Source organism: Belonocnema kinseyi, chromosome 3 (assembly GCF_010883055.1).
Source record: "Belonocnema kinseyi isolate 2016_QV_RU_SX_M_011 chromosome 3, B_treatae_v1, whole genome shotgun sequence".
NCBI lineage: Eukaryota > Metazoa > Arthropoda > Insecta > Hymenoptera > Cynipidae > Belonocnema > Belonocnema kinseyi.
The window spans coordinates 99,102,071-99,125,900 of NC_046659.1; the positions used below are offsets into that span (position 1 = coordinate 99,102,071).

The following is a 23,830-nucleotide window of genomic DNA, read 5'->3' on the forward strand; positions in this document are numbered from 1 at the left end:
TATAAAAATCTGGTCAACACTGGGGCATCAAATATAAGTTATACTTGGTGAAGTATGAACTACTTTATTAAAAATTATTTTTTTTCTGATTGAAGATTCATCATTTTAGAGAAAATTAATCTCATTATTTGGAAATTCTTCTTTTTTTTATGCAAGATTAATCTGCATGGTTGAAAAATCATGTTTTTAGTTGAAAATTAACTTTTTCGTTGAAAATTTAAATTTTTGGGTTAAAAAATATCTGTTTTGTAGAAAATACGTCTTTTTGCTTACAAATTTTAAATTGGATTGTTTTTTTTCTTCTTTGTCTGAAATTTTGTTGTTGTTGATGAAAAATTCTGTACTTCGAAATTTTTTTTATGAGTCAAACTGTTTTTAATTTAAAGATTAAAATATTATTTGCTTGACAAATAAACTGTAACATTTTTTGTTAAGAACTCATCACTTTTAGTTTAGAATTCAACTATTTCGTTGAAAATTCATATATTCGGATTAAAGATTCATCTTCTTTGTAGAAAGTTCTTTAGCTCTCTGGAAAATTTTAACAGCTTTTTCTCAAACTGTGTACGTCCAAAGCGGTTTAAATCGTCGGACTGCTACTTTTTTCACCCTTTTAAGAAAAAAAAGATTAAATGTGCCGAAACTTTTACCTGGAAAAAAGTGATTTAGTTTAAATTTTAAAAAAGATAAGGTTTTTTAAATTGAGATACGAAGAAGCCTGCTTAAAGAATTAACAAATTTGTGTTTGGAGTTTCGTTTGACTTTTCGTCGCTGTGTAAAGACTGGAAGACCTTTCTTTAGCTTAAATATAATTACGCTGATAAAAACCCGGAGCTGATTTTAGCAGCTTGCGGCGGTTAGGGTTCGAGAATCACAACGTAGGTTTAATTTGAAAAAAAAATCCATCCAATTGAAAGTACCCACTATAACTATTACTACATGACCAAAATCCTAACAATCAAGTTTCTGTTTTGTTTATCTGCTTTGTCTCTATTCCGAACAATTTCCAATCTATTTCGGACAGACGCTTTTTTTCAGTTTAATTTCAATCAAACCTCCTACTTCAATTCAAGAACAAAGTTATTTCTTTTATTTATTTATTTATTTATATATATATATATATAGGGAATTCTTTTCCAAATCACCCCCCCTCCCTGATCATTTTTCTGTTGAGAGAAAAGATTTGCATGTCATTTGCATTTTTGCACAAATTGATTAAAAGACAAATTATTTTGCATCTTTGATTTCGCATCAAAATTTATCTTATGAAACTGAGAGACGTATAATAAATGGTAAGTGCTTTTTCCATTATTTCTAACATCCAAAAATTCGGAAAAATATAGCATTTATTAAAAAACTCATTTTTTCGTTTAAAAATTTTGACATCATTAAGAATATTTTCTCTTTTGAAAAATATTATCCAAATTATTATTAGCCAAAAAATGCTTTAGCTTTAAATTTTTATTTAAATCCTTAATAGTTTGGTTTACAATCAGCAAAATGAACATTTGTACCTATTTGATTGGTAAAATTTTTTAATAAATTTTAAGCTGCTTAACACTCCCATGCAGATTTTAAATTCAAGTGATTCAATTTCAAACATTTGACTTTAAATTGTTCAAGAAAGAACATTTAACTTTGCAGTTGGTCAACTTGGTATATTTCATTTTTTAATTATTTAAATTTTTCACTTTTAATTAAAAGGCCTCTAGTATTTTTTTTTAAATTACTATATATTTTTCAGAGTTCCAACTTATCATATTAAATAAAAACTTTTAGAGTGTTTATGAAGACTTAAATATATTTGTGTTCAGATATATATTTCTTTTTTAATTTCTTCTTCATTCATTCATAAGTTATTAGTTACTCTAGTAATATAGTATATTCAAAAAGAAAATTGGAAGACGGGAAATTTTTTTTAAGTGGGGCAAAGCAGAGAAAAAACTGTGATCCCCCTAATATAATGAAAATATTCTTTCACATAGTTATCGATTTATTCAAGAAACTTAAAAATTTCTGATATCAGTACATTTTTGTCATTGATTCTACAGATTTAACTAAATAATTATACAGATCACTTTCTAAATACATTTCCAGAATCAGGTCTCCATAACAGTTTAAGTTTCCTTTGTTGGTTTCTTTTGTTAGACTTGCTGAGCTGGAACATCTAAAATTATTAATAGAATTATTTTCATTATGAAAAAGATTCAACCAACAATGGATAATGATTAATTAAAAATACCAATGTGTGTGTGTGTGTGTGTGTGTGTGTGTGTGTGTAATATCTGTAATTTAATTAATAGTAATGATACCATATTTCTTTATAAATTAAAATGAATTATTCTTCATTTATTTGAGCTATTATAACTAATGATTATCCACTGTAGATTGAATAAAATTCTATTGCTGAATTCGTGGTTGAAAATCGAGATCACAATTACGACGAATTTTCAAAAAAATACATGATGTTTCAAATCCAAGCACTTACATTTTAATAAAAAAAAGAAGAAAATTTTTTAAACAAAGAACATTAATTTTCAACCAAGGCGAAACTACTTTTTAAAAAAAACTTCAACAACATACATGAATTTTCAAAAAAAAAATAGTTTAAATTTCTACTAAAACGCATGAATTTTCAATCAAAAATTGAATACTTAGATTTGCAGTTTAAAAAACTTATTTTCGATAAAAAACAAAACGAATTTCGAACAAGAAAGTTCAATTTTCAATCAAAAAGATGTATTTATAACTAAAATGATAAAACTTCAAACAAAACAAAAGTTAATTTTAAACCGAAAATGAAATAGATAAATTTTTAGTTAAAATCATCAATTTTAAAATAAAAAGAAAAAAAATAATTTAGAACAAAATGGTTCAATTTTCAAACAAGGAGATCCATTTTTAACTAAGATAATAAATCTTTATACAAAAAGGGGTAGTTTTTTAAAAAAATATGGGGTTCGTAGTTGGTTGTCAAATTTTAAAAAATATGAATTCTCGGAGAAAAATTAATTAATATTTAAATCAAAAAGGCGAATATTGAAAAAAATTGTTGAATCCTCATAAAAAACAGATTATTCATTTTCAACTAAACAGTTACATTTTTTACAAAGAAAAGATTCAATTTCCACTAAAAGAGATGAGTTTTAAATAAAATAGATAAGTTTGTAAACAAAAACATTAATATTCAGCCAAGAATATAAATTTTCTACCAACAAAGCGGATTATTAACTAAACACATGAATTTTTAACCAAATAGTTAAAGTTTTTACTAAAAAAGAGAAAATTTCAATAACAAATGGAATCGTTAAATTTCCAACTAAAAAAAAAAAATTTTACCAAATAGATCAATTTTCTATTTAAAAAAACGTGAATTTCCAATTAAAATAATGAATCTTCCACCAAAAATAGAAATTTTTAACCAAATATTTTAATCCTTAAGCAAACCTACAAATGAGATCAATTTCGTGTCAAAGAGTAGAGTCATTTTCAAACCAGATTACTGAAATTTCAAGCAAATAGTTGCATTTTCACGCAAACAGATAAAATTTTTACTAAAGTAAATAAATTTTCAACGCAAAAGTTGAGTTTTCAAGCTTAAAAGTAAAATGTTTTAGACAAAACTTTGACTTTTAATCCTGAAAGGATTAATAGCATTTAGGATTTTTCAGTAGACTTTTGAATTTGCAACACAAAAGTTAATTTTTTAGACAACAAAGATGAGTTTAAAATTGGACTTTGGATAGCGATCAAAAATGGAACTTTAAATTTTTTGAACGAATACAAATTCTATTGCTAAAAATTCAAAAAATAAGAAGAAATTCTTTTCATTAAATAATAATTTGGAGAAATATCAATGCTAAAATATTGAAAAAAAGTATTACTGCGTTCAAATTTTAAGTAAATTGCACCTCAAATTTTATTTAAAAAGTATTATTAAATTAAAGCGTCAAAAAATAATTATTCGAAAAAATCCTTTTTTTTACTGCCTACTTGATTTTTTAAGTATTTTTTATGGATTAAACATATTTTCGATAAAAATTTGTTAATCTAGTTACATACTACTGACGTTCAATTTTGAATTAAAGATATCATTTTCTTATTGGATTCTATTAATTCCGTTCGCACTTAAACAAAGGAACAAGAAAAAGAGAAAGCTTCTTGAAAATACAGGAAAAAGAGGAATTCTTAAAAAGATGTCCTTTTCCTTAAAAAAGTGACTATAGTGACTTTTTCTAAAAAAATCGAGTTGAAAAAAGTCACTAAAAATGACGATCGCCGGCTATCTGCTTGCTCTGCCCCCTCTATTCAACTTCCCCTCCATCGCCAGGGATCGCCAGGCGCTGTAACCGAGCCTTGTCAGCAGCGAGGTTCTTTTTACTGATGAGGAATAAAATAAGAAATATAATTTTTTCAATTTTGCAATTAGTGGATTGAATATGTTACATACAATTTGAAAAATTGTAGAAAAATAATAGTGTTTTGAATTTATAAAAGATTGTTTTAAAAATGTTAAGCCTAATTCACAGAAGTGATATTTTGTTATCATTTGAGTCCGATCCCTGAAGGTTGTAAGTTTCAGAATTTTCGGACACGATGTATTACTTAAACTAAAATCAGTGTCAATAATAATAATACTTTTTAATTGCAAAATATTTTTTTCTCTCATTTTATTCCTCATTATTACGAAGAACCCCCCCCCCCCCTGCTGGCAAGGGTTAGTGACAGCGTCTGGCGATGTCACAGCTACGTAAGGGTAATTTGGGAAGAGGGGGTAAAACAAGCAGGTAAACGGTAATGAAAGTAGTACTTCTTTTTAAAATATTCCCACATAAATAAAAATAAATTAAAAGTGGGATAACAAATATAACTCACCTGGTGATTTGCAACTAATGAGTGGATTTCCAGGCATATCACTTGGGCAAGTGCACCTGGCTACGCCATCTCTAGGGTTAATTTTACACACAGCGTTCTCTCCACAAGATACACATGGGTTGATGCATTTATTGTCTATGCATTGATAGTCATCTCCTGGACAGTCAGACTGACACTGACAATCTCTGATGACTATATTAGCTGAACAGAAAATTAGATTAATAATTATGGGCTGAAATATGTAACCACCTATACATGTTTCTGGCGACTTTCATGCAGAATTGCAAAGTGTTTCCACGAATAAATACACTCAACTCCCAATATAAGAACCACCGGTTTACAAGATTCCTAGAACTGATGGAATTCGCAGTTTTCTGATGAGAGGAGCCGCGGGGTCGAAAGAGAGGCGATGCTCAGTCAAGCTTGACAAACAGGTCGAGAGCCACACTCTCAGCGCGTTAGTTGCACCAGGTTGCGTCATGTGTCCAAATCCGACAGAAATAATTCATGCGGTCTTGTCTAATTAAGCTTGGATTCCCCCGATTTAGGATCAAGGTCAAGGCAAGCCATGCCCGAAACCGTTCTTATATATATAGAGTTGAGTGTACCATAGAAAAATCGGTATAAATATCATGATAAATTAAAAGATATTCAGCATTGAAATTAAACGAAAATATTTATTGTGGAACATCCATAAGTTTATCTGAAAGTACACAAAAATAGCGATCATGCACAATAAAACTTTACACGGCAAAAATCTGTGGATTTCACTGATATTTTTTATATTGCTTCAAATTTAATTGAAACCTCTTAAGGCCATGTGACACAGCTAAATTCCTATATTACCGACCTCACTGTTTCAGTTCACTGAATGTTTTTTTGAACCTAAGAACTTTTTTTGTAAATAAAATATCGAGCTGAAACTTTGGAAAATGTATTAGAGTACAATAAAGTACGTTTAGGTACTTCATTTTGGTAGGAACTTCACTGAAAATTATTTTATCTTTTTTCTGAACCTCGACATTTTTTGAACGTTCCAACTTTTTTAATACACAAAATATCGGTCTCAAACGTTGAGAAATGCAAGAGCCGAAAGATAAATCATTTGAAACCTTCAGAATATAAATTAAATTAAACTTATTATTCATCAAAATTATGTGAAAATCATGTTCCAATCTTCAGAAATCGCTGAAACCCCTTATAATCTTTAAAATGCTTAGAAATTTAATAAAACCCTTTTGAACTTGCGAAATTTCTTAAAAAAACTTAACACACCTTAAAATTTTTGAAATCGCTAGGAATTCCTTTAAATTTTATTTCAATAATTTCAAAAAGTTCTTCAGAATTACCTTGAAATAAAGCTTAAAATCTATGGAAATGCTACAAAATTGTTAAAATTCCCTTTATATTTTTGAAATCTCTAAAAAGTTTTTTGAATCTTGTAAAATAGCCTTAAAAGCTTAAAATCCTTTGCAATTTTATGAGTTCCTAAATAGCACTTGAAATTTTTTTAATCTGTAGAAATCACTTAAAATAATTTGAAATCCTACCTTAAGTAACTAAATGTATCATTCTTTTGTAGTTCAAATATTTTTTACATAATTTATTTCAATATTTTAACATTATTTATTTCGATACTGCGCATCTCATATAGATTGTCTATAATGATTTTTCCAGAATCTCACACATTTTTTTCTAAAATAATGAAAATTTAAAGAAAAATGTTTTGTCAGTGCATGTTTGGAACACCATGCCATTTTTAGAAAACAGATCGAAAGGTGCATTTGGTTTATAGATAATTTTTTTAGACTTTCAAACAATTTCAAATTTTTTTCTTAAACAACCAATTTTATGCCCGGAAACCTTTTGATCATTTAAAAATAATATATAAAAATTCATTAAAAATTGAACCTTCTACCGGATTAAAAAAAAAAAGATTACTTTGGCACACTGTGGGACCCGGCCAGTTGATCCATACGAAGAAACAGGCCGCACTAACGAAATAAAAAATTCCTAATTTCTGAATTATGATTAATTATTTCAATAGAAAACATAATTATATCTTCCTAAATAACTTTTTGCTAGAAGCTTCTTGTTGCTTAAAATTCACTCCACTCGCCCTAAGCTATTAATGCATGAATTATGCAATGTTTCAGGTAAAAACTAATAACTTTTGTAAGAACAAAAATTCTAAAATGTTATTTGCACAACCAGGCATATAATATTGTAAACCATGTTTCTTGTAAATTTCGTCCAAAAATTTCAAAAATTGGTAAAGTTATGGCGAGTTGTAGTTCAAAAATTAAAAAAATTTGGTCTTCTAAAAATGGGGTTTTCGGAATTATTTTTATACCGGGAAAGGCTATAAATTTTTTTATCTAAATATAAAATATATGCAATTGACTTTCGTATAAGAATATAGACCTTTAAAATAAAAATGTATGATTTTCTTCGTGTATTCAGGAGACTCCGGGCCCTCAATGTAAATCGATATTGAAAAATGTTATAAATAAAAGCGATACCTTCTCATTGAGATAAGAATGTAAAAAATAAAATTACTTACGTTTCTTGCATTCGACAAAAGGATCTCCAATCATTCCACCTTCACAATAGCACACAGGAGTAATTCTTGCTTGCAATTTGCAAATGGCATTAGTTCCACACATATTCTCCAGTTCACAAAGGTTCATGCAAGTTGTACCAACGCAAGCCGGTTTACTGTGTGGGCAATCTGAGTGTTCCTTACACACGAATTCTGAAGAAAAAAATAATTTAGCCTCTTGCATAGATAGATGAAACCTTTAAGCAAAGTGGAAATTTCACAAATATTCATAAAATATTGAAAATGATCATAGTTCGATTATTTAATATTTTATTTTTGGTACATAATAAATTAAATGTGAAATTGAATAATCAGAGTTGAGGAAAAACTTTAATTGAAAAATTTTCTGTTTATCTCCTGCAAAATTGTTCATTTTTTCTGGCCACTAATTTTCAAATACCAGCATTTTAATCTTGTAACGTTATGAAAATAAATTCTTTCATGAATGGAATAAAACAATCTATATGAAAATTTAAACATTCATTTATTTATTTCAATCAAGAAAGATGAATATTTAATGCAAAAGGACACATTTTAAACAAAACAGTTGCATGTTCAACGAAAGAGGATAACTTTTTAACTAAATAGTTTAATTTTCAATAAAAGAATTCAATTTTTAACATATTACTTGAATTTTTATCCAAATTGTTGAATCTTCAACCTGAAAAGGTGAATTTTCAACAAAATGGTAGAATTTTCGAATGTTCAACAAAAAGGTTGACTTTTTGATCAAACCAAAACTTTTTAATAAAGTAGTCAAATTTTTAAGATAGTAAAAGATTTCCAATAAAACTGTTGAATTTGTATGCTAAAAAGTCCAATATTTTACAATACAGTTGACTTTTACACCCGAAAAAAAGAATTCTCAACAAAAATATTATCAACGAAAAATGTAATAATTTATATTTCAACAACAAAAAAATTAATTTCATTCAAAATAATTAAATTTTTAATAAAAAGTTGAACTGTTAACCAAATAGTTTAATTTTTAACCTACAAAGTTGAATTCTAAGCAAAAAATATAATAGTTGATATTTCAACCAAAAAATATTAAATTGCATTGAAGAAGATGAATTTTTAAATCTATAAGATCAATTTTCAAAAAAGAAGATTAATTTTCTACCAAAGAGGAAAAATTTTAAACGAATTTTTAACTAAAAAGATACATTTTCTAACAAAGTTGCAAACGTTAAATTCTCAGCAAAAAAATTAATTTCTGACAAAAAAGAAACGAATCTTCAACAAATAAAGATTTTTTAGTCAAGCAATAAAAAAGTTTATCAAAATTGTTGAACTTTTAAGCCAAGACACGCAATTTCTGAACCATAGTTGAAATTTCAACAAAAAAGTGCAATTTTCATCCAAACAGTTGCGTATTTAACCAAAAGGAATCTAAAATAAATAATTTTTTATCAAAAATAAAACGATTTATTAACAACGTACCTCAATTTAGCTCAAAAAGAGATGAATTTTTTAATGAAATCAACTAAAAATATTAATTTTTTAACAAACAATGCCATAGTACATGTTTAAACAACAACATTAATTTTACGTGAAAAGCAGTTGAAGCAAGGAAAAAGTCGAATTTCCAAGAAAAATATTTTTATTCAATTATTCCGAGATTCCACTAGGCCGTTTAATGTACAAAGATCAATTTTCTTAATTCTGGATTCAAACAAAAAAAAATGTAGGGCTAAAAAATGGTTTCACCCTGCACGGAGAGAAACTTTAAGATATAAATTAACGGAACTGCTCCTTGACCTTATTCTTACTTTGGCGCAAGAACTAAGATTTCGGAACCCTTGCTTTGAGATCAACGGCCGTTGCTTTAAAAGCAAGAGTTCCAAGAACTTAGTTTTTGAACCGAAACTAGAATAAGATCAAGGAGCAATTCCGTGAAATTCTTGAAATTTCTCTCCGCGTGAAAATAATTTTTTTTATTGCACAATAATACTAAATTTTCAAGAAGATAATAAAAATAAAAATATTATCGGGGTAAGAATGTAATAATTTATAATTCATTAAAATTGATGGTCCGAAATTACCCTTTTTTATGATAAAAAATAGTCACTTTTTCACATAAGGATATCACTTAAGCATTTTTTTAATGCCATTGATATCTATGGAATTCCTTTGAATTCAAGTAGAATTTTTTGGAATTCCCTTTAAATCCGCTAAATTCAAGGGGTCTTTTTTGGATTTTCAATTTTTCAATTCACGTTGAAGGCCTTTCAGTTCAAATTGAATTATTTTGAAATTGATCAGATTTCTATTTAGACCTACTTATCTGAATTCCATGGAATTTTTTGGATTTAAACATTTTCTTACTAATCATGTCGCCACTAACACTTGTGTTGATATACTAAAAGGTCCCCGAAATACCTTTTCCTCAAAAACTCACAAAAAATCTCTAGAATACGACCATCTTGGTTATTTTTCAAAATCTTAGTCACTTGCTGTTTAAACCATTTTTTTTTTAATTCCATTATTTATTAACAAATATTTAGAAAATCATATTTAGCATTTCCCAGCAAAAAAAAGTTTTTTGCCTCTTGCACTTTTTTCGTTTGATACACAGTGTTCTGTTTTTAAAAGGAAATGTTCTAGACTTTCAATTTGTTATTCAAGACAGAATTGTCTTTTTTTATTTGATTAATCTGAGATATCTCTTTCAGCATTTTTCATACAATTTAGATCTAAAAACATGTAATATTTTTAAAAAATTGCTTATCATTGAGGCAGCACAGTTTTTGATAACTTTAAAATTGTGGCTTGTAGGGCAGCGGAGATTTATGAAAATGATATTGTTTATTATGCTGTGAAAAAATAGTGGCTCGCCATATAAGAAAATGTTAAAGTGAAAAAAGTTTTATTTTGTGCCAGAGATTAATACAAAAAATTTAATCTATTTTTCTAATCGGGCACGAGGAACATAAGTGTCAGCTTGAGTATTTTGGCACCCTGAATAAAAATTGGTCAAATTTTACTAATTACTAGTGAAATTTTATGTAAAAAACAGGACAGCTGAATAAAAAAACGCAATGTTGTTACATTTTCAACTCTATTGAAACAATAACTAGGCTATATTGAGAAACAGTTAACGTGACCTAGTTTTTTTCCAGTTCAAAAATATTGCCTTCTAATTGTTTGAATAAAGTAAAGAAAAATAAGAATTTTTTACCATATGCTACTTCATAATAGAGATCTGTTTCCGATTTTCATCATTTTTGTTATTGTGTACATTTTCCTAATTTGCATAAAAAATAAATAAACTTTATACAAATAATTTGCCTTGAATACGAATTTTTTAAAATTACAATGGATCCATGGGCCATAAGTTAATTATGCATATTCAGGGTCCTTATCCACTACTTCTCAAAAAAATTCACTTATAGATTTCCAAAATTTTCACCGTTGTACAGTTTTCTAGTTTTCATAGAAAATTTCAATTATTCCACGGAGCGTAAATTTATAAAAAATACATGGTTGAAAAGGCTTTTAATAAATAAATAAAGGTTTATCTTGTATCGAAGATTAATGACAAAATTAAAAAAAGATCAATTCTGGGCATTCAGAGTTTTTATTAATTGCAATTGTTTTAAACAATGAAGAAGGAGAGTAAATGAAAAATAAACAATGTTATTAATAGTAGTTTAAGCAATATTTTTAAAAAAATTCACGGAGAGCAATTTTCATTGGATCTCAATAGATTCTAAAGTACAACTGTGCAAATATGTTAATTTTATGACAAAATCATTTATTTGTAAAGCTGTAAATTGCAAACAGCTGATTCTACGAAAAAATTGAAAAAGCGTAAGAGACAAATAAATTATATTTTCCTCAGAGATGCTAAAAGTTATTTTTAAACTTTTTGTTAGGAAATAATAAAATTGTTTAAAAATAGGTTTAAAATATTGTTTAAAAAATAACTGATTAGGACATCGAAAAAATGACCAGGATATTCTTAATCAGGGACTTTTTGAACCTTTTAAAAAAAAGCATTTCGGGCTGAAATTATTTGATTCAATTACATTGAAATTCTTTTTAATTCCTTTAAATTCATTTATAACTCGCCCTGAATTAATTTTAAGTTATCTCTCATTGTTTTAAATTCTTTGGTATTCACTTATATTCTTTTACACTTTCTTAATTTTACTAAATTTAATCGATTTTTCCATTTCACATTGAAGATATTTTATTTTTTAAATTTCCTTCAGTTCACTGAAATTTTTATCAATTTCATCAAAAGCTCCTAAGTTCTCTTGATTTTTTAAAAATTTCATCCCAGTTTACAGCAATAAAATCTTTAATTTTGTTTGTTTTATCAAATTTGAGACTTATTCCTTCATAAATAAATAGTTTCTAAGAATTAAAGAATTTGTAGCTATTAATTTCTATTTATTTTCTAATTAAAAACTAAGCAAACTTATTTTCAGACCAAAAAAGGAATAGCGGAACCTTTGTACCATTTTTTTTTTAATTACAACGTTTTTGTGAAATTAAATTTTTGCAAAAAACCGCAAATTTAGGAACTAGCGTTTGTAAAAACTTAATTATAAAATTTTAACTTGCTAAAAACTTTTATTAACGAAATTTCGGAATAATAGAATTCTCGAACAATTGATATTATTACCTAATTCTTTGAATTCCTGAATAATAAAATTCGAGACAAAAAATTTACATGCAAGCAAGTTCCCGATTTAAAAAAAAAATTTAATTTAATTTATAATTGATTAATTTATTCAAATGAAAAAACAAATATTTGTATAAAGAAAAATAATTTTTAATGTTTAAAGTTTCTAAAATTATTGTTTCAATTTCAAATAACTATAAATGAAAAATATGTCATCCAGAAATATATGTTATTAAATTATTTTTATTTTATATTCAAACCATAATCTTAGAAACTGTAAACATTAGCATAATATTTTTTGGATAGAAATATTTGATGATTGTATTTTTAATAAATAAATAAATAATCTTTTTTTTTTAATTCGGAAATTTTCTAGTTTGGATATTCTATAATTCGGCAATGATCTGTCGGAAATTTTCAAATTCGTTAATACTATAAACTTTAGAAAATTTTATTATTCGGGAATTTCTATTATTCAGAAACTTTATTGTTCAGGAATTTTATTTTTCGCGATTTGTCAGTCATCCCCATACAACATCCGTATGGTCTGATAAATTATTATTACTCACCAGTTTCGATAATCTCCCCAGAAATATCAGCAATGAACATAAAAACCATCAGCGACATAAGAGATATGTTTGCAAGAGCCATTTTTAAGCCTAAAATAAAAAAGGGTATAAAGGATCGTCCACATATTGCGTAAGATGTTTTTCTTTTGTTTATATCGTTGTGTCCTTCTCAACTTCACAGCAATTTTATGCTCGTCTTTATTCAAACAAAAGAAAAACGTCTTACGTAATTTGTGGACGATCCCTAAGTTATACAAATAAAACAAAATTATTGTACCAAACAGTAGAAGACTCACCAATTAGAACAACTTCACAAACAATAATTTACTCTAGCTTTAAGAAGTAAAAAAATTAAGCGGAATAAAAAAAACTTTTAAAAAACTCTTTTATAGGAACAAAATAGATCACATTCGTATAAAAAAAGATAAGAATCATAAAATTTTCACAGATAACAAATGACGCAGCAGTAACTAAAGTAGTTAAAACTAATATTTACCCATAATTGTAAAATACAACGAGAATGAAAATCAAGACCATTAAAACCAATTTTAGAGCTGAGTTATGAAAAACATAAAGTCAATTTTTTATTTAAAATCTTATTAGGATTTAAATAATATTTAATATGATTATTAATCTAGTCAGATCTAAAAGGCTTCCCAAAAATAGGCCTACATTTTTCTTGCAGAATAATCTTTATTATACACGTAGGGCGTGTATTTGAATTTATCTACCTGGTTTCTTGATTCAGATGCCTAAATAATTTTGAATTCAGCTTTTTAAGTTATTTTTTTTGCGGATATATAAATATCATTTTCTTAAGAATCTTCTTAAAATTCCAAAAGATTTTAGAAAATTACGGATGTCAAGTCGAAATGTCAACAAAAAAGTTCATCTTCAGAACAATGATTTAATTTTAAAACAAAAAAGATGAATTCTCAAGGACAAAGATAATAGTTGATATTGCAATCCAAAAATATTTTTATTCTGAATAAGAAAAATTGAATTTAAGAAAAAACGAATTTTTAAAAAATAGTTACTTTTTTCAACCAGATGAATTTTCAAGTGAAATGATGAATTTTCAACAAACAGATTGATTTTTAAACAAGTCAGTTTAATAAAGTAGTTTACTTTTTAACCAAAAAAGATAAAATCTCAACGAACAATATGATAGTTGAATTAAAAATAAAAAAGGTTGTTATTTTAGATCAAACAGATTTGTATTCGTTATAGAACACAAATTCTCAACAAAATAGTTGAATTCTCAATAAAAGAACTTTTCACTTGTTATCCAAAAAAAATATTAAGTAAAAAAGATGCAATTTCTACTAAAAGACATGAATTATTAAATCAAAAATTTTTAAGAAGCTTTAGTAATAATCTGAGTCAGTTTGGAAGATATTTAGGACTATTTCACGCTTGAAAAAAAGTTGAAAATATATGATAAATTTTCAAAAATATTTCAAAGTTCAAATATATTTTTATTATCTCCAGAACTTCTGAAATTTCGAGATATATTTTAAACTGACTCAAATTATTTTGAAAGTTGTCTTGAATAGAAAGCAGTTCTCAACAACATAGTTGAATCTTCGACCAAAAAAAATTATTTTTAACCAGTTGTTTTTTTAATAAGAAAATTAAATATTTTTCGAAAGAGACGAATTTTTAACAAAAATGTTATTTTTCAACGTAATACATGAATTTTCAATGAAAGAAAAAATTACTTCTCAACTTAAAAGTTGATATTTTAATCAAAATAAAATTTAATTTCGAATCAAAACCTGTAAAATTCATCAAAGAAATCAGTTTCAACAAAATAGTGACATTTTTCAAAAAAAAATGTGTTTTTTCGTTTTAAACAACTTGGAAATTGTTCGTAATGTTTAAAAATATTTTTAAATATTTTCTCAACATTAATTGTTTATAATAAAGAGTCAATCTAATTATTCCTATAAATCTTAAGAAAAATGTTTCAGATCTTAAAATCTTTCAAAATCTTAAAAAAACTTTAACATTTTATTATGAAATTATTAAAATCTACATTTTGTTTTAAGCATTTCCAAATATCTTCGAAATTTGAATTATTTTTGAAAATTTTTGTGAAACTTCTATATATCTTTTAAAATTATTCAAATTTTTTCTAAAAATAAGAAAATCCGCAAAAGTAAGAAAATTGCATAAAACCTTCCAGACTCCTTTTGGCAGTTTTGGAAATCTTGTATAATGTTTTGAAATCTTTAAACATATTTGCCTAAAATAAATTTCGTAGAATAACAGTACTTAAAAGGCTTCTAAATTTATTATTTTATTAATTATTATTTTTTGTGTTAAGAAGACTTCTAAATAACTCTAAAATTTATTCTAATTTTTTGTAAAAGATTTTTATTTTGCAAAACTGCATAATTCGGCTCTAAAATCTTCTACATTTTTTTCCGAAAATTCAAAAAATAATTCGAAATGTTTTAAAATCTTTAATTATTTTCTTAAACTTAATTTTTTTAAATTAATTTTTGAATTTTCCATGGAATCATAAGAAAAAAATTTTATTATCTTAAAACCTTTCAAAATCCTTGAAGCTTAAGAATTTTAATTAAAAATCTTCAAAACCCTACATTTTGTTTCAAATTTATTGAAATCTTTCCAAATTTTAAATTGTCTTTTCATATCTTTAAAACTTTAAGTTTTGAAATTTAAATATTTTTAAAAATAATTGCTGCAAAACATTTTATTCCTGCAAAATTGTTTGGAAATCTTTCAAATTTTTCAAATATTCTTAAGAGAAGATCAACTTGAAAATTTTTGCTATGAAATCTTTTTAATTTTTTTAAATCTTTTAGAATATTTTCTTTAAACTAACTTTCAACAAAAATATTATTTCAAAATTTCTGTGTAATCTTAAGAAAAAATTTAATTATCTTAAAATTTTCAAAATTTCTATTCAAAATCCACATTTTATTTAAAATTTGTCGGTACCTTTAATGTACGTAGAATGAATGGAATTTTTTCCTAATATTAAAAAAAATTTTAATGTTCTCTTTTTTCGATAATATTTAAAATCATTCAGAAATCATTTTCATAATATCAAATAAAAATACTTGTTTGGAAATTTTTATTGACTAAATTGAAAGTGCAAAAAACTCTCAGTGTTATTAATAGATAAATAAATATAACTTCATTTAATACGTTTAAGTAGTTATTAACAAAACCTTTTGTCACTTTAAAAATATTTTTTCAAAACGTTAAAAACAAAATATTGTTTCTCCCTTAGAAATAAATAATAAATAAAATAAACACAGCGAACTATTATTAACTTTAATATCATTATCTCTAAACACATTAAACATATTAATAAATGAGAAAACATTGAAAAATCATGTTACATCTATTTTTTATATAGGATCATTTTCTGAATAGATTATACGAATAGTTTTCAAAACAAAAAAAATTGTTCAAGTGTTTCATGTGAAAGGTGAAGTAATAATCTAATTCATACTATCCCAAGAGTCTGTCGAGTCTGATACCATTATCTTTTAACCCATTTACCATTTGAAGTTGACGTTTCAAAAGATTTCAGCCACGTTGAACAGTATAGGAATTAATTTATTATCCGTCATTATTCCACTTTTAATTAATTTTTTTTTAATTTTCTTGAAAGCGTTTGTTCAAATGAAAAAAATAATTACGCTTCAAGTTTGAATTTATTTATTCTTAAAGCTTTCGTTTCGAAATCATATAATTTACAACCTCTTTAAAATTATTAAACATTAAAGGTTTGTAATTTCAAATTGTATTGTACCCGGGAAATGCCTCAAAAATGCAAAATAGCAGTTTTATATCGAATTCATTCTAAAACCTGTATTTTCTTAACTTTATAAAAATGGATTGTTCTTATCCGATAAATCACATGTTTTCAAGTATTTTTAGAAATATTTTTAATTTTTAAACAATTATTATTGGTTTTTTTTTTCAACAATTTTATTGCTTGTAAATCGTGAAATTTTTTTATTTTTTAGTCTAAATTATACAGTTGTTGATGAATTTCAAGAATAATATTTCTTCTTTAATGTATCTGGTAATTCTTTAAGCAATTTTCAGTTGTTCAAGCATTATTTTCCCTGTATATCATCAAAATGTATTATTTTCTTAAATTAATTACAAAATTAACGAATGTTAAAAGTACTACATTTTTAACGATATTTGACGATTAAACAGTTTAAACTTGTTTAAACAATTTTTCCCTTGTAAATCATAAAAAGTTATTATTTTCTAGAATCAATTACGCGTTTAACGAACGCTAATAGTAATATATATTTTTAACAATATTTGATAGTTATGTAAACAATTTATTTCTTTTATACAATTTTTTCCTCCAGCAAATCTTTTAAAGTTAATACTTTCTGAAATGAATAACGCATTTAATTAATGCTAAGATTAATATTTTTTGTCAAAGACAGTTTACAATTATTTAACGAATTTTTTATTTCTTTAAACAATGAATCATAATTTATTTTCGCCTTTTCATATGAAAGGTCGAGACATTTCTTATTTCTTCTTATCTGTTACGCAATGCAGCTTATTATTCAGGATTTTCGTGAATCAGAACTTATGAATCACATCTTTAAACAATAATCATTTTTTTGAATAATGTCTTTCTGTTATGTTTCTGATCATTATTTTTTAGTTCGATTTAATTGATAAAAGAAAATACAGAGTAATCAGTGACATAGTGTAAAAGATTCGAAAAAGCTAGAATTTTCTTGATCTTTTCTATGAAAAGTAGAAATTGATATTAATTGTTTAAACATTTTTTTGCAAACTGTCCTTTACAAAATATATCACTCTTATCATTCTTTACCTGGACCTTGATTTCAAAAAATAATAACTCATCACGATTTACAGGATTAAAAAATTGTTTGATGAAATGAAAACTGTTTAAATAATTACCAAATATGTTAAACAGGAATCACGATGTACTGGCGAAAAATATCGTCTGAGCAATTAAAAATTGTTAACACAATGGACAACTATGAATCAATCGCCAAAAATCGATTTTTTGGACCACCATAGTATGACACTGATTTTTACGTTCACATCTGGTTTTTTCTATAGAAAATGCTTTATAAAAACAAAAAATTTTTGAGAAAATTTTTCGTTTTAATCATTAAAAATGTTATTAAAAAAAATCCATTTTCAAAATTTCAGTAATAATGAAAAATGTTATTAAAAATAATAATTCTATTTGCAAAAAAATCTATGCGAGACACGAAAAATGCTTACTAAGGAAATTGTTCATCTTAAAAGGATCTACATAGTATATATAGCAATATTGTTTGGTATTCTTTTTAAAAATTTTAAATTTTAAATGTGGTATCATAAAATCATCCGATTTTTATGTGAAGTTTTAAAAATATATATCATTTAAAATTGAAAAAAATATTTAATTGGAAAATTTCAAGAACAAATAATAAATCGAAAGGAAATTTAAAAATAAACATATTGAAGTTAAAAAATTAAAAATTAAGTTTATATTTAAAACAGATAAAGATCAAACTATCTGAAATTCATACCTTAATAATGAAATAATTTGTTCCATTTTAAATCGTTATAATTTCAGAGATCTGAATCTTTATTTTGAATGCTAAATTTTGCAATTTTACCTTTAAAAGTTTTAGTTTTACAATTAAAATTGAAATTGTTAAATCATGAAAAGTATAATTAATATCTTCAAATTTCTATTTTTTAATTGATTTCAATTCATGTACTTAAAATAAATTAAAGTTAAAAGGGGTTGAGTTTAAAAAAGTTTCAATGTCACCATTTTTTTAGACTAAATATTTTTAAGTTTTAAATGTAGTTCAGATTCATTGAAATTTCAACCCTTCAGAGTAAAAAAATGTATTATTCTCTTCCTTTTTAAATTAGTTTTTGTTTTGAATGTTCTTTAAGAATAATTCAATTTTAAAGATCTATGATTGAATTTTTTTATTTTCAACGGTGAAAATGACGATAAATTTATTTTTTGGTTCTAGAAAAACGTTGCTAACCAATTTTAATGTTAAATTATTATTATTTTCCTAATCGAACACCAATTTAAAATTCTGGAATTTCAGAAGTTTTGACTTTGAAGCTTTCAGTTCAGTTTTCGATTTGAAATGGTAAAAATTTTAATCGCTTCAAATTGGAATATTTTAGACTCAAAAGCTTTCTATTTTTAATTATTTAATTTTAATCGCTTTTAATTTGAAATAATGCAATTTCAATTTCCTTGTATTTTAAATGATCCAACTTCCAAAATTTGAATCTGAAATTTACATTTTAAACACACACACACACACATATATATATATATATATATATATGTATATATATATATATGAATATCATTAAATAATATTATTTATCTATATTATTACAGAATAATAAATATCTTTGGTATAGTACAATATTAGATAAAAATTTCTGTAAAACGGAATCCATTATTTATTGCAATCGAAGTAATTAAATGATTAATTAAATTAAATGAATTAATAATAATATAAAATATAATAATAAATTTAATCATTATTAATAATCATGCAAACTATCCACGCAAAGGGCAACAAGTAAAGTAATGAAAAGCAAGACCTTTATACGTATGATTTTTTGCGTGCTTTACAGTGCTTGAAGCCTTTTTAAAAACTGATTTGTTTAGCCAAATCATGGGTTCATATACTACTTTTGAGACTAATAAATAAAATAAATTCTGAATAACATTTCTAAGAAATTTGTCGGAAATAAAAGAAGTGATGTATTTATTGACTATTCCATTTGAAAGAAAAAATATATCGCACTCTAAAAAGTAATAATAATAAGTTTTTTAAGAACTAGATAGTAAGTGACACTTCGAACGTGACTAATTTCTAATCTTTGGCTGGCTTATAATTATATATTCTCACGTAAGTCGTATTTTAAATTTTACGAGAAAAATATTGCGTGAGCAGAATTTTTCTAATTTTGTTTTAAATGATAAAAAATCAGTAGTGATTTTCATCCAGAGAAAAGAATAGCACGAGTCGGAGGTAAGCGCCTGCAAAGCGAGTGTAAGCGCATACGCAGCGAGTGTCAAGCAAGTGTGCAGCGAGTGTGAAGCGATTGCAAAGCGAGTGTGAAGTGCGGGGAGCGGCATTAGGGTCCTTTCCAAGGTTTTTCGTTTTACGTAGGTAAACAGAAGTGTGCATGCAGTGAGAAAAGCTTTTGAATTCAATAATGTTGGCGTTGAATGAAATTTCTAATGTAAAATTTGCAATAAGGGCCTTTCATAAACAACGTTACCAATTTTGACCTATTTTATATCCACTCCCCTGGCCCCTTGGTAACATTCATATTTTTGTCATACATTTTTAAACAAAAAGATTAATTTTCTAACGAAAAAAAAAACATTTTTCACCAAATTGTAGAATTTTGAACCAAAAAAGGTGAATTTTTAACTAAAAAAGATGATATTTTCTACAACAAGATTAATTTACTACAAAAAAATACGAATTTTTAATAAAATTTTTATACAAGAAGATTAATTTACAACCAGAAAAGACGAATTTCAACCAAATTCAAGAATTCTCAACCAAACAGATGAATTTTTGAAAAAGACACTTTTTTAATTTTTAAGAAAGTAGTTCAACTTAGAAACCTAGTTGTTACATTTTTAACCAAGATGAATTTTTAAACAAAAAGACTAATTTCCTACAAAAAAAAAAGAATTTTAAACAAAATTCAAGAATTCTCACCCAAAAAGTTGAATTTTCAACTAAAAAATGAATTTAAAAAAAAATTAGTTTGCTACCAAAAAGACGAATTTTTAATAAAATTCAAAAATTCTCAACCAAAAAGTTGAATTTTCAACTACAAACACAAAATTTTAAACAAAAAGATTAATTTCCTGCCCAGAAAAAAGAATTTCTCATAAAATTCAAGAAACCTCCACGAAAAACATAAATTTTTATACAACAAGATTAATTTGCAACCAAAAAAGACGACATTTCAATAAAATTTAAGAATTATCAACCAAAAAGTTAAATTTTCGACTAAAAATGAATTTAAAGAGACTACTTTACTAACAAAAACACGAATTTTTAATCAAATTTAAGAATTTTCAACCCAAAAGTTGAATTTTCAACAAAAACATAAATTTTTAAACAAAAAGATTAATTTCCTACGGAAAAAAGCCAATTTTTTATAAAATTCAAGGAACCTTCACCAAAATCATGAATTATAATTTTAAAAAATGAATTTTTATGCAACAAGATTAATTTGCTACCAAAAAAGGCGAATTTTCAATAAAATTCAAGAATTATCAACCAAAAAGTTAATTTTTCAAGAAAGACATTTTTTTAATTTTTAAGAACGTAGTTCAAGTTCTAAACCTAACTGTTAAATTTTTAATCAAAATGAATTTTGAAACAAAAAGATTTATTTCTTACCAAAGAAAAAAAGAATTTTAAACAATGTTCGAGAATTCTCAAACAAAAAGTTGAAATTTCTAGTAAAAAATGAAAAAAAAATATTACTTTACTACCAAAAGGACGAATTTTCAAATAAAAACATAAATTTTCGAACAAAAAAATTAATTTCCTGTCCAAAAGAAAAAGAATTTCTCATAAAATTCAAGAAACCTCAACCAAAAAGGTGAATTTTTAACTAAAAAAGATGATATTTTTTGCAAGAATATTTTTTTACCACCAAAAAAGAATAATTTTCAATAAAATTCAAGATGTCTCATCCAAAAAGGTGAATTTTTAAATAAAAAAAGATGATTTCTTATACGGCAATATTAATTCACTACCAAAAAAGACGAAATTTCACTAAAATTCTAGAATTCTCAACCAAAAAGTTGAATTTTTAAGAAAGACATTTAAAAAATTTTTAAGAAAGTAGTTTAACTTCAAAACCTATTAGTTATATTTTTAACCATAATGAATTTTCAAAGAAACAGATTAATTTCCTAAAAAAAAAGAATTTCTCATAAAATTCAAAAAACCTCAACCAAAAAGGTGAATTTTTAACTAAAAATGATGTTGTTTCATACAACAATATTTTTTTACTACCAAAAAAGATAAATTTTCAATAAAATTTAAGAAACCTCATCCAAAAAGGTGAATTTTTAAATAAAAAAAGATTATTTTTTATACGACAATATTAATTTACTACCAAAAAATACGAATTTTCAATAAAATTCTAGAATTCTCAACCAAAAAGTTGAATTTTTAAGAAAGTAGTTTAACTTCAAACCCTAATAGTTACATTTTTAACCAAGATGAATTTTCAAGCAAACAGATTAATTTCCTTAAAAAAAAAGAGTTTTAAACAAAATTCAAGAATTCTCAAGCAAGATTAATTTACTACGAAAAAAGACGATTTTTCAATGTGATTTAGGAATTTTCAACCAAAAACTTGAATTTTCAAATAAAAACAGAATTTTTTGAACAAACAGATTAATTTCCTACCGAAAAAAACTTTCTAAGAATGAAGGCTGATAGGGTGAAGAGTAAGAAAATAAAATTGGATATTCAAATCTAACAAAAACTTACTTTATTCTTGCTGAAACAGTTTCCCAGGATTCGAGAAGATAATCTTCCTGGGCGAAATCGGTTATTAGCTAATTAGGGGAAGGGTACTAACTCAGGGAGAGTTTCTGCAGAACCAAGTGAAGTTCTTAACTGCTGGGAAGATAAACAACAGGTAACGTTTTTGCGAGTCCCTAGTTCAAAATTCGCTCCAAGTCCCCAGGAAAGGTCCCAAAGGGGCTGAACATTTCTCAGCTCTCGACCAATTAAAATAACGAGAATAGGTTTGAAGGAAAAGTGGAAGAAAAGCCTCGTGGGTGGTGGAGAGTGGACATTGGGTGCGAAATAGACCTTGCCTATCCATTACATAACGGATAATAGGCCCTCTCTAAGACCCCCCCCCCCCCCCCCCCCCCCCCCGTCACAAAGCGTAACAAAATATGCCCTCCCCCCTATCGCCTAAATGTACGTAATTTTTTATTCCCAGAAATTTGTTGCTATTTATTGCTAGTAGAATAGTCATTAGTCGTATTTATTTTAGACATAAAAATGTCTCTTCTACTCACGGTGAACAAAATGTCGAAAAAAATTGTTCGGACAGTCTTTCTCTAGATGCTTCCAGGAAGAAAAATCCACTTTGTTTGAAATATAGGTTAATCGTATTAAAAAGTTAAATTAAAATTATGATTTTTAGGATTTTTCGTTATTATAGCATTCATATCTTTTGCGTGATAAATATTTTGTACTTATAATGTAAAGTAATTTTTAGATACATTTGTAAGCCCCCCCCCCCCCCCCCCCCCCCCCCCCCCCCCCCCCACTCGCCAACCCATTTATATTAATTCCTTTTAAGTTTTTATATTTCAAATTTAAGCGTTACGCCTTTTCGTTATTTTTTAAAACATTTTTATAATTATGTGTTTTTTTGGATAAATACATTATGACTCATCATAATATTCTTCGGTTTACCCATAACCACGACGTGGACATGATGATATGATGTTTCCTTTTTTTTGTATTTTTTAATTTTATGTAATTTAAAAAAAAATTAATTGAGTTGGAGATTAATATAAATTTATATAAAAATGAATTAATATTATGGTTACAAAATATTTATTTCCAATAAATTGATACATTGTTACGTCTCTGTTACTTAATTTAAAATGTCTTAAATGTTATCACAGAAGATATGAATGTTAAAATAACGAAAAATCGTAATTTTAATGTAACTTTTTAATACGGCCAGCTAGGATTTCAAATCAAATGTATTTCGTACTGCAAAGATATTTTTTTAACAAAATACCTGCATTTTCAACAAAATAATTAAATTTGTAACATTAAAGCTAAATTTTCAAAAAAAAAGTATCATGGTTTATATTTCAATCAAAAAAAGCTGAGAATTATAAAGAAAGAGAATTTTAAAAACACAAAGACAAATTTTCAACAAGTTAAGATTTTTCACTCAAAGAATTCAAACAAATCTTTTAAACAAAATAGTTGAATGCTCAAGCAAAGAAGAATCATTTTTAAACAAAAAGTTGCATCTTTATAAAATAAAATTAATTTTCTACTAAACCAAATAAATTTTGAAAAAAAACATAAGTTAAAATTCAAG

The 23,830-nt window shown here is 25.6% G+C and overlaps 1 protein-coding gene across 1 annotated transcript; it reads right to left on the reverse strand.

The window, feature by feature from the left end:
• Positions 1–1,961: 1,961 nt before the first annotated feature.
• LOC117170268 lies at positions 1,962–19,338 on the reverse strand. The gene is made up of 5 exons (XM_033356923.1): positions 19,301–19,338; positions 12,680–12,769; positions 7,439–7,630; positions 4,876–5,076; positions 1,962–2,167 (listed from the first exon to the last, which is right to left on the reverse strand). The coding sequence occupies exons 2-5, from the start codon at positions 12,759–12,761 to the stop codon at positions 2,145–2,147; spliced, it is 498 nt and encodes a 165-aa protein (XP_033212814.1). The 5' UTR covers positions 12,762–12,769; positions 19,301–19,338; the 3' UTR covers positions 1,962–2,144.
• Between the last annotated feature and the right edge of the window lie 4,492 nt (positions 19,339–23,830).